This window comes from Diorhabda carinulata, chromosome 2 (assembly GCF_026250575.1).
Source record: "Diorhabda carinulata isolate Delta chromosome 2, icDioCari1.1, whole genome shotgun sequence".
NCBI lineage: Eukaryota > Metazoa > Arthropoda > Insecta > Coleoptera > Chrysomelidae > Diorhabda > Diorhabda carinulata.
Window position 1 is genome coordinate 31,406,179 of NC_079461.1, and position 12,164 is coordinate 31,418,342.

General features: G+C 28.9%; 2 protein-coding genes across 6 annotated transcripts in view; one reads left to right on the forward strand and one right to left on the reverse strand.

Moving 5' to 3' along the window:
- On the reverse strand, positions 1-8,852 carry LOC130890779 (sorting nexin-25). Of its 2 annotated transcripts, XM_057795091.1 has the most exons (13): positions 8,389-8,847; positions 8,160-8,335; positions 6,815-6,949; positions 6,430-6,602; positions 6,152-6,329; positions 5,747-5,993; positions 5,427-5,670; positions 4,102-4,385; positions 3,583-3,756; positions 3,167-3,433; positions 2,974-3,107; positions 2,355-2,901; positions 1-1,671 (listed from the first exon to the last, which is right to left on the reverse strand). In XM_057795091.1, the coding sequence occupies exons 1-13, from the start codon at positions 8,617-8,619 to the stop codon at positions 1,624-1,626; spliced, it is 2,838 nt and encodes a 945-aa protein (XP_057651074.1). In that variant the 5' UTR covers positions 8,620-8,847; the 3' UTR covers positions 1-1,623. The 2 variants fall into 2 exon arrangements, with proteins under 2 accessions (XP_057651074.1, XP_057651075.1); XM_057795092.1 differs by lacking the exon at positions 8,160-8,335 and having other exon boundaries at positions 1,480-1,671; positions 8,763-8,852.
- The window catches only part of LOC130890780 (protein angel homolog 2), a 6,978-nt gene continuing 3,657 nt past the window's right edge, over positions 8,844-12,164 (forward strand). For 2 of the 4 annotated variants that reach the window (XM_057795096.1, XM_057795097.1), the window contains exons 1-4: positions 8,900-9,001; positions 9,459-9,547; positions 9,615-9,829; positions 10,899-10,965. In XM_057795096.1, coding sequence (XP_057651079.1) covers positions 8,994-9,001; positions 9,459-9,547; positions 9,615-9,829; positions 10,899-10,965 — 379 coding nt within the window. In that variant the 5' untranslated portion in view covers positions 8,900-8,993. Of the gene's footprint in view, positions 9,548-9,614; positions 9,830-10,898; positions 10,966-12,164 lie in introns of all 4 variants that reach the window. The other 2 variants (XM_057795095.1, XM_057795093.1) reach the window with 2 other exon arrangements.

The following is a 12,164-nucleotide window of genomic DNA, read 5'->3' on the forward strand; positions in this document are numbered from 1 at the left end:
GTAAGCGTCAATGAACGATTCCGCTAGGGTTCCACAACAGTTGTACAACGGTTTCGTCCACTAAAAGCGACCAATAGGTTTAAAGAGGATATAAAAAAATACTAATTTTCAAAAGAACATGTTTTTATTTTCGATTATCCACTTACCTTACTTTTAATACACTAAAGTATTCCTTGTTGTTCTAACAGACCTAAGCCACATCTGGTATGAAATCCAGTAAATCCCAATGTATTAATCCAAGTATAATATACGAAATTTGCCATGTCGTAAGAAGAGAATAACGAAAATAGAATAAGAAAAGGAAGTCTACACTTCCCGCTAAACAAAAGTAGAGTTTTGCTTGTCATATTAAAAGGGGTAACTTAATTAAGCGGAATCTGTAGGATTTCGGTGAGAGCGACTTAGTTATGTTTATAGAATTAGTACAATTCAGTTATAGCAGAAGCAGACATGTACATCATAGAAATAAATTGCTTCTGAATAACTTTTAGTAATTATATATTATATAAGTTATATAAAGAGCACCAACACATACATAACTTGTATAGAACACTACAAAATCATAATTAATGAAATTAATATTTATATTTCGGTTTAGAATGACCTCGTCCTGTTTTTACTACTTTTCACTTATTCATTCTTGGATTAGTTACATTTCCAATCTTTCTCGTTTTATTCTGTCAACTGCTTGCCGTTCTAGCGTTTATTTGGTTCTGAAAAACGAAGTATATGGTAAAAAAATTTATTCTTGGAACAGTTCGGGAAACTAATAAAAGAATCATAGAGTTAATACAAAAAAAAGAAAAGGAAAATTAATGCACAAACTAAAACAAGGAAAAATTGCCTTTAATTATTACTATCGTGAAAAATATCTTGTAGTTTACTTTTTTACATTTTATACAACTCTTTTCTTCGGCAACCTCCAGCTATTCCCAGTATTAATGTAAACTGCGAATTAATAAATGAAGTAACAAAAAGCTTATTAAACATCTGAAACTTCTGGAGCATTCAATAAAATTTTGTTTATTTCCTCTCTTGAGAATGTATTAGATTTTCGTTCCAAGAATGCTATTAATTAGGCATATTAACTTACATCTACATTATCATTTACAATTAAGGTTGATTTAGTTTAAATTAGCTGGACCATAGTGTGGAGACTGTAATTTTTAGACCTTTCTTCAAAATGAGCTAATAACATGCGTTCTGTAAAGCTGTGAACATTATTCTGGTTCCACCATTTGATAAAAGTGTTATATTTTTTAGATAGTTTTCTTTGGATTTTTCCCGCAACAAATTTGCCTTTTCTGTGATTTTTCAGGAGCACATATTTCAAACTCTTTAATCTTCACTTTCTACCTTAACAATAATGATAATAGAAATCCACCACTAAATTAATTTTTTTGTTTTCCAGAATGTACTCACACTTAAATGTATGGAATATTTATATCAGAAAACGAAAACCCATCGAAAATATAAACTAATTAAAACAAAATATAATGAATAGTAAAATAACAAATACTTGATATAAATATTGTATACTAATTTAATATCACAATACAGGAAAAAATGTGACTAGACATATTAGCGATATGAAAGTTATATAATAAATTATAAATATTATAATTAGCATAACTCCGGGAATGTAGCATCTAAAGCAGCCTCAATAATTTCCTGAAAATAAAAAAATATTTTAGAGCTAAATAAGTATTTAATGACATTGAGTAAAACAACTAACTCAAGTAATTCTGTTTCACAAATTTACTCTTTCAATGTATACTTTTCATTCAAGTTTTTTTACTAAATAATTCAACAAGTAAGAAACACAACAAAAATAATCCAAAGAAACATATTGAAAATTATTAGTTAACAAAAAAATAAGAAATTTTAGTAGTTTTACTGAATTAGTAGTTCTAATCAGTCTAACGCACCTATATACAGGTGATCTGTGTATTAGAGCCTAGTATTGACTCAATCAAGTTCAATATCGCTATCAAGAAGATCTGATTATTCACAAATAGCAAGAAATAACTGGGTTGAGATGGCTTTTTATCATCAAGGTATTCGATAACAGTCCTGGCGATTCATGGTTTCTTTTTATAATTTATTAGCACGAAGTTATCATCAATGAATGATCTTAAAGAAAGTTTCAACATATCGCTTTTTATATCAGTCATATAACGTAATAAAAGTACCACCACTAGAAACAACAAGACGATATATTAGAATTGAAATGCTAATTGTTTCATAATGACCGAATGAAAAAATAGAATCTCATTTCAAGTACAATGATCTCCAGCAACAATGATTAAAAACTCCCTAGATACACACTGTCCATGTATCTATTATATACTTACATAAACCAAGTGTTTGTTCATATTCTTTTCCTGAAAAGCATCAAAGACCTTTTTAGCTCCCAGTCGTCCTGCATTACTACCTACTAAAGTAGTAAGAAGTTCAGGAACATTGTTAACGAACATTTCTTGTGCTTTCAAAGCTGTTTGCAATTTTTCTTCTTTGGATCTCATTGGCGCCATTTCAGCCAATGTTCCACCTGGCCAGAAATTTTTCAGTATTACTGTTAAATAGTAGTGAAGCATTTCTTCAGAAAACCACCAAGAAATAGTGTCATAGATCTGTCTATTGATATTACGACCATATGTAACTTGAACGAAACCAATTAAAGTTTTTCTAACATATTTAAAAACTCCTCGCATATCAAAGATTTCACTAAATAGAGCATATAAGGGTTCTGCTATTGTGTCGTCGGATATTTTTAGAGCGCCACCATTACTTTTAGTGAAATCAACGAAATCTATAGAAGAGTCCAAGCATTGGGATATGTCATCTTCTTCACTTTCTTTGAGCACTGAATAAGATTCTTTACCACTTTGTTCACTTCCGCTAAAAAATTAGAATGAAAATATAAATTAAAGCAAATGTATAAGCAAATATATAAAGTACTTCATTATTCACCTTTTAAATAATGTAGAAAATGAAAATCTGGATTTTTTACGATTCGGAGTGGACTGTTTTAAATTTTCTGAACTTGGACTTAAAAATGCATAAATGGCCTCGCTTTGATTTAGCCTATCATCTTTTAACACAAACTGAAATTAAAACAGAATTATTTTTATTAAATATTCTCGTATTCAATAAAAAAACTTACATCTAGATATTTCTGTATTTGTTGTTTGGCTTTTTCCAACGTTAATTTGTCACTTTTTCCAAATAGAAATTTAAAAGTGTTAGTGGGTAAATCCAAGTTACGTACATCTGAACATAAAGGACGTAATTTTTTATGTAACTCCTGAAACTGCGTCAAGTTTCTACAAACCACCCAACCAGTGCAAATGGTTTCTTCGCCGTCAGGCGATTCATCCTCAGACATTTGTACTACTAATACGAACTGAGGAGGTTCTTTTTCATCAGACACCTAAAATTGATAAACAGCATATTAAACTATTTATTATTCAACTAAAAAACAAAAAAATATAAACAATATGTGCTGACAATTCCAAAATCTACTTCACTAAGTAATCTAAATTTAAAAAATTTGGTTTTATATTAAAATATTACAAATACCTCTGCAGATTGTACAAAAGCTCTCCACCTGCCTAAATTGTCAGCCCAAATTTCTGTTCTTGTAATATGTGCCTCCAACTGTCTTTTTTCGCCTTCCAACCATTCCACTTCTTTCTCCAATTTATTCAACACTTTTGATTCTGGTCTCATTGATGTTCTCAACGCAGCCAAAGCCTATATAAACATTCTAAATAAAAATACGTTTTTGTTTTTACGAACGAAATAAATCAATCCAGAACACAATTATTTCCTTCTGGTTTCAAAATTTTGATAATTATCTCTCCAGTTCAGTCTCTAATAATGATAAATTGGTTAATTAAACGTTCTACTTTGAAAATTGTACTAATTTTGTAGGTAAGAACAATCCCAAGTCCATAATAAGTCCTTTATGAGCCCATATAACAACACAAAAAATTATGACTTTTGAGGATCAAAACAAATTCATATCATATACAGTTCTCCTTTTCAACTGCAAGTGCAAAGGAAACTAACTTCAGGTAGCTAATATATTAATATTACCTGAGTTTTGTTATTCAGTTTCTCTTCCAATTGGTCCAATTTCCTTCTAGCATAATTAGAATGGTCCCCAACGTTCAAACTATTTTCCACATTATCAGTGGAGTCTGTTGATGTTTGGCGTTCTTCAACTACACCGCTCTCATCTGATATATTCTCTTCGTTATCAATAGCAATCACCATTTCTTTATAATAATCACTAATTAAAAACGGTTGATAATATTTGTCTTCTATTATTTGAACTACTTGATGTTGAACTTCATAAAATACCTCTGGACCCTTGTCACCTGCAAATATATTACATAATATTATTTGGCAAAGGTATAAAGCTAAAGCTAACACTAATCAAGCACTTAACATCTTTTTTAGATATTATTCAATTATTTCTATTTGTACAATAATGTTTCCCACATTCTTTACACTTTTGCTAAATTTTAACCTCAATATCCTTGCAGAAATTCAGTTCTAAAATATTTTAACTCAAACACAAAAAAAATCTTAACGAAGCTAATTAATTAAAATATTATTTAGTATAGCAAAATTTTTGAGTTATTATCAAATTAGACTTAAGATCTTTTAAACTGCCATATGGATATGTATACGAGTAGCTTTCCTTCAAGTTTCATGGTTTTTATAAACTCCCAGTATCTCAGTGGTCTTCAACGAGTTTGAATCTTCTCTCCTACCGGTGTTTTATCCAAAGCATTTTCATGCATGTTTGCAATGGTGAAGTACAGAATCTACACTTGTCCGTTTCTGTTAGATTTCATCAGGTCGACAGTGAGGTTTAGTTTCTTTTTTCTTGGATCCAAATAATTTTTTGGACCTAGCTGATTAGTTGGATTAGTCTAGCTCCGGAAGGTACTTCAGTTTTCTCCTTATTCTGAAATAATTTCTTATATAAGCATTTCCATGGACCACTGAAATGCTTCAGACAATTGTGCCTCTTTTTTAGCAAGCACGTAGATCTCTTCATTTTCTTGATTCTGTGACTAAAAATTTTCTTTAACACTCCTTGTATCAGTTATGAATTGATGATATAGGAGCTCATAGCTTTGATATCTGCTTCACTATATCACATTTCTGATAGTATTTCTGTCTATGAGGCGCTTGGAAAGGAGCCTAGTAAAGGTAAGTATTTGGTAGCAGTAATGATTTTTGAGATATCTGTGTATCATTTAATGGTATTTTTAATGAAAATTTGGGTAGTTCCTTTTCCAAATTGTATAGACCAATGGATTTATTTTTATTCTTTGTGTATATTCAAGAAATATATATATAGGTAATAAACATACAATGACAAATTTAGTGTTTTATATCATACAAACCCAACAAAAAAGCTTCCATGCGTTTTTTAGTATTCTTGTCGACTTTGATTTCAGAAGTTGGATTCCTTATGAAAGTATAAAATATTTCAGCACCAATTTGATGCCAGTTCGTCTTCTGAGATGATCTAAGTTCTTCTACTGCTGACCAAAATCTTATTAAATCATGACTGGCGGCAGTTTGTAGAAACTGAGACAAATATTTTCTTCCAAGAACATGATCCAAAATCATTTGAAGAGAAAGAACCTAAGATCATGAAATTATCATATGAAATAAAATAAAAATCTCTATATAATATAATGGGTGGTACCAAAAAATTTACCTTCTTCATCTCTTCTCCATACTGATACCCAGAATCCCATCCTAGAGTTATTAATTTTTTCTCGCACTGTTTTTTCGCTGAGGTTAGTTGATTAATGTGTTTTTTCAGCTTTTTAGCAGCATTTATATCAGATTTATGTATACCAGCTGATGACAATATATTTTTATCATTATCAAGATCTACCCCTTTAGCTCTATTCAAGTTTTGTAAAGTTGTAGCTTGCATCAATTTGGTTACAATATTATATCTACAATTCAAATGTTTGGATCAAATTCACAAGCTATTCCATTTTTGGGAAAGCGTTTTATCATATATATATATATATATATATATATATATATATATATATATATATATATATATATATATATATATATATTTCTCATCATGTACTAAATTGCTCACCGAATGGATCTCAAAACTTGCACGTCGTCAATTTTATCAATTAAATCTTCAAAGTCATTTGCATTTTCCAAAACTTTCTTGGGTAGATTTACTTGCATTTGTGTAGTTTCAATATAACTTATAATATTTCTGTTGAAGAAATCAGGATCTGTTATTGTATCAATTAATGGTTTAAACACTGTAACAATGGGCATTCAATAAAGAAGTATTCCGATTTCAATTTAATTATATATTATATAAGTCTTGCCTTGAAATTTCCAAAATAAGTACATGCTAACCTTTGCAACATAATATTTCTCGCAAAAGATACTTTGTAGGAGAAAGAGAATAAGCTCTTGGCAAAAGAAACATAATTAGTAATTCACTAACTGTGCGTAAATATTCTATTTCTTTCTCAGATGACATTACATGTGGTGACAATTGGAACACTGGTGGATGATCAGAATCTTCTCTAAAAAAATTCAGAAATTGTACTAATACTAAGTTGGTGCTACTGGAATCAAGTGCAACATGATAATTAATAATTTTAAAGTTTCATCAAATCTCAAGCTACAAAAATGATTTTTAAATTGGATTTAGCAGCAATGTAACAATTACATAATTCATTATCACTAATTCTAGAATTACCGAAAAAATAAATACCATCTTTTTTGTAATACTCACACAAGAACCTTAGCTTCCCTTATTTTTTCAAAATGCACTGTAATTTTCATTACAATATCACTTGCAATCAATTTGGTTTCATCCACTGACGCCAGTTTTTCATGTAAATTATTGATAGCTCCCCATAAATCATCTCTGAAAAACAAAATATTATTATTGGAAAATCATTGCTTATAAAATTTAAAAATTGCTATGTAACAACAATGATTGTAGAATAAATACTGTACTTGTTAATAAATTGAAAAGTAATAGACATAAATAAAAACTTAATTTGAAAATCGACGATGTAGAAAAATTGGAAACTTTTAAAATACCGTTCCAAGTTAATAAGCGCTCACAAGCTCTTATCAAATGATAACTCATTTAGCCAATTTGCATGGAAAAGTTGAAGATAATGAGTTGGAGTGTAAAAGTCTTTTAGATACGTCCTAATTTGCTTTGTAAGCTTTAAGCTTATACACGATTCAATACAAAGAAAATCTACAACTCCAAACACACTCTTGATATTCTACTATATAATAACTTGCATCACCAGCACAAAAGAAATTCTGGTTGCTACACAACATAAAAATATCATATCAGGTACTGTGGAACATTACTGGAAAAAATTTGTTAAGAAAATAATGGTAAGTGTACTCATCAAACCAACCACAAATTTTTTACATTGGTAAGTATTTTGTACCAACAGGAAAATACTAATGATCATATTTGTATAAGTAATTTAGCTATGAGGTATCACTTCATTTTAAAAAAAGGAGTCTCTTGCCCAGAATAGTTCTGGAATTTCTAAACTAGACTATAAAATCAGGTAAAAACATTTGTTTAAAAAACTGCAGGTAAATATAACACAGAATGTGAACACATATCTATCAAAATGCTCCTGGCTAAATTGAATTATCTCTTATTTTTTGTTAAAATGAGGAAGGTAAGAGCCTTTTATTGATCTGGAACATAACTGTGGTCTAATTAATTACACCTACCAGAATGAGTTTAGAGAGAAAGAAAAATCTGGAAGATAATTACTCTAACACCTAATTAGAGAAAGTGTAGCTGAAAATGATGATTGCAAGTTCTATAGGGTATTAAGAGGAATAAACTCCACATAACCTGGTTACAGAATGTATTGCCATTACAAAACACTGAAAAAGCTTTAAATGAAGCACACAAATCTAATGTAAGCCGCGTCTAATGTCCAAATAGATTAGAAAAAATTAGTATTTATTCTTCAACTTTATGGATACATATTAAAACTCTGTCTTATCATAAAATTCAATATATATTATTACAAGTCTATAAGTATACCTATATAGTTTTTTAAATACCCATTACAAAATAAAGAGCTTACTTGATATTATTTTCCAAAGCATCTGTTTCATAAGCATAATCTTTAATGTAAATCAAAATATAGTCTCTCAAAACAAAATCTAAAAGCTGCTGGAGTAAACTATCAACTGTTTTACCAAATATTTGAGGTAATTGTGGAGAAATACTCTTGGAAGCTATAGACGACTCATAATCTTTCTACAAATTATTACAACATTACCCAGTTAACGTTCAATTATAAAGTTACTTACAAGAATGGTATTTCTAAAATGTTCGGCTTGCTTTAAATAGTGTTCTGCCCCTACAGTAGTTTTATGAGGTAGTGATAATGTTACATTTAACCAAAATGCTGTTAATATTCCAAGAAGTATACTAATTACTAGGAATAGTCCAAATAACAGAAACGAGTAGCAGCAGGGACAAAAAAGGGTTATACCCAGTAAAACAGATAACAACAACACCATATAGAGTTTCGTATTCATTTTTATTCATACAATTTGCAGTATACCGTTATTGACTTTATACATTCTAGTCTTATCAATCAATAGACAAAAACTATCAATTTGGAAATCGTTCTCCAAGTTATATATGTAATTATATATATAAATAAAAAATTGAACCTCACTAATCTGATGTTTATTAACATCAATTTTTATTAGCATCACCAATAAAAACATATACCAAGGAAAACATTGTTGTATTGAGAATAAGCCTTAATTTACATGTGTCAGAATGAACTTCAAAATCAAAAATCCCTATACCAGATTCTATTCTAAATACTGTAACATTACCATGTACCAACAGTGTTAGTACAATGATTATTTTTAAAACAAATTATTTTTATAGATAAATTTAAATGGCTAGGTAAATATTACTTTCAAATAAGAATTTATTTGTTCGAAATTTTTTGTTGACAGTATGATGTGATGATCAAATTTCTCAAACTAAATTTAAATAGTCTAGAAGTATCAATAAAATTATCCAATTTTATAATTTTACAAAGAATGTCTAACCCGTCCAATCTAATAATTGTACAAAGAATATCTAATTCCAACACAAATACTCCCGCGTATTGTGCTGAAAATAAAAACGTTATATCAGATAACGTAATTAAACAAGGTACAGGTATAACTAATTTCGTCGAATCGAATGATAATCAACGAGAAAACATATATCCACCAGGCACTACAAATCAGTTCTACAATTACAACCATTCTTTCAATAACCAACTGTTGAATGTTCCAGAATTTTTCTGGTATAATCAAAATTATTTTCATTTACCACAACAAAACTATTATTCTGGAGCTCCTATTTATTGCAGAAATCCTAGTCCATTATTAACTAATACAAGAAACTTTCATATAACACATAGCGACCAAAATAATAGAGGACGGTTTTTAAAAAGAATTGGTGAGTATAATTGTGATTTATAAATAGAATAATAGGAATAATAGCTAATCATCTCTTAATGTTACAGGTATGGACATTACTGCTCTAAGAAATTGGCAGAATGTACAAGTTAGACCAAGTTCAAAACCAGGTTTCATTTTCACCATAATGTCATTTAATGTTCTTGCCCAAGATTTACTAGAAATTCATCCATATCTTTATCACTCACATGATACGAAATCATTAATTTGGGAAAATAGATGGAATAATATATTTAAGGAAATTTCACAACTTCAACCAGATGTGAGTATTTTGAAAATAATAATTAGTAAAAAAAAGTAAATAAAACCATCAAAAACACTTGACGTTTCCCCATCTCTATTGATTTGTAAATATTAACATTTTCACTGTAAAAAATATTTATTTATGTACAAGTGTGTAAAGTAGCCTTTTTCTACAAATCTGAAGATTGAGTTGAAAAAAGGCCTTTATACACGAATTGCATACAATATTTTTTCTACTAGCTAAAATTTTATCAAAATATATAAGTTTACTAGTAATTTTCTTCACACACTAGTGTGTAAAGTATGTTTCTTTATGCACGGTAGTAGAAAAAAAAGAGTTTTTTCACTGCCAAAATAATTCACAAAATAAACATAAAATTTTACTTTTTGAAGAATTTGTTTTTGACACAGTCAATTATTAATTGATTATTCGTCATAAAACAAATGTATTTGAATAATAATTGATGGTAAAGTTTGAAAAATTACATAAATTCCCAAAGATGTTCCTTATTGCTGATGACCAGATATTGTTAGATATTTCTTGCAGAGTTGACTGCACAATTTTATCACATATTTCAATTTCTTTGGAACAATTTAGTCATTAAAACTATGTTCTATATATGCTTCTGATACGGTGGCAAATTTCCATTGATGTGACATTTATTTTTACAGAGCTTCTCCTGAAACAGTGACCTGTGTCTCTTATCATTAATCATTAACAGTTGTTTAAAAAGGATAACCTATTAAGACAAAAGACAAGTCAAGATGTATTGGAAGTATTTATTTTCAATATATTTCAATCTATGTAAATTCACATTCAGGGTTTACAAAAAATGTTTGTATTTATTGTATAAAATTCATGTTTTTGAGGCGAGCGAATTTTTAGTTTTTACAGCATTTAATACATCAATAACTATATGTCATTAATTTTCATCTTTTAGAAGTAATTGTCGTACAGATATGGAGGTGTTATTTGTCTAAATACCTACTATAAAAACTGAATAGATATTTTTTAGAATTTTAGTTTGTTGTTATATATTGAAAGAAAGATTATTTGGTATTTATTTACTTTGGATACTTTTTTACAGATTCTCTGCCTACAAGAAGTACAATATTCACATATACATGAATATTATTCGAGGCTTGAAACTTTAGGTAATTTATATGAAGTGATAGTCTTTATGTACCATCTAAGTCAGACAAAGTCCAAAATTCTAGATTTTTAGCTTATAATGCTCAATTATCTAAGATTTTATACTATTTTTAAGGAAAAAAAATAACAAGCCCAAAAACTTTATAATAATGCTTATAATTTTAAATTCTATGATGACTAAGTTAAATTTGAAAAAACATGTACAGGATAAAGTGACCAAGTAGACTTTTCCTCTTAATATTTTAATCTGTCTTGGACTTGACTTTTGATTTATCAAGATAGTCATATATTATACATGACTGAATTTGCTAATAATTCTCATAATACAATCCCTACTACTTCAATAACAAACGTACCTACTTTAAATCCTACACAAATTACAGGAAAAAGCAGATGGGAAATGAAAAATCATGAAGGAATAAAAATTGATCAAAACAAGTTGTTGAACAAATCCTGTTTATCATATAATCATACTAAAGAGAAACAAATTCCAGCAAAGTTCGACAAAATATCTGTAAATAGTATCACTTCTGAACTTTTGAATGCCAGAGAAAACGAACCAGAGACTATAGTAACCTCCAAAAAATGTGTCTAAAACCATTTTGTAAAGAATGGAATAAAAAAAGAAGGGTCTGTAAAAATTTTCACTTGAAAACTGTATTTGTCATGGACCGGTAGATGTATTGGTACAAATTAAATAAATAATTCAATTTAATTTCGAAGAGGAAAAAATTCTCCAAGAAATAAGGCATTTTTATTGAAGTGATAACATATGGAATCATTTCCTGTAATGAAGTCTCACTATTGTAGAAGTGGGAGAAAACGGAAGTATCTTGACCCAACCATATCAGTTCTCAAAATGTATGAATATTACAAGAAATTACAGATCATTGTTTTTCCAATATAGGAGAGTTTTTTTGAACACAGTATAAATTATAATTCTTCAAACCAAACAAAGGTCAGGGTGTCCTATGTGTTAAAGAAGCTAAATCTATTAAACAAAGTGATGATGCTAAAGCAAAACCAAAATATTCAGATAAATAAAGAGCAAATCATGACAAAACTTTTGTGCAAGCAAGTTTTGATTTACAGAGTGTCCGCAAATTCCATGCTCAGAGGAATCTCTTGTTTAGTCAAAAACTATGAGCATATAATTTAACAATAAATTATGAAGCAGCTTCAACAAATAAAGAATATTGTT

What these genes read in the sequence shown, in the direction of transcription:
- LOC130890779 (XM_057795091.1), bottom strand. Translation starts at nt 8,619, where the DNA reads ATGAATACGAAACTCTATATGGTGTTGTTGTTATCTGTTTTACTGGGT. An exon ending in GCTTTGGAAAATAATATCAA is followed by an intron (nt 6,950 to 8,159) that starts GTAAGCTCTTTA and finishes TTTGTTTTTCAG; the next exon opens with AGATGATTTATGGGGAGCTA. An exon ending in AAATACAGAAATATCTAGAT is followed by an intron (nt 3,108 to 3,166) that starts GTAAGTTTTTTT and finishes TTTTAATTTCAG; the next exon opens with TTTGTGTTAAAAGATGATAG.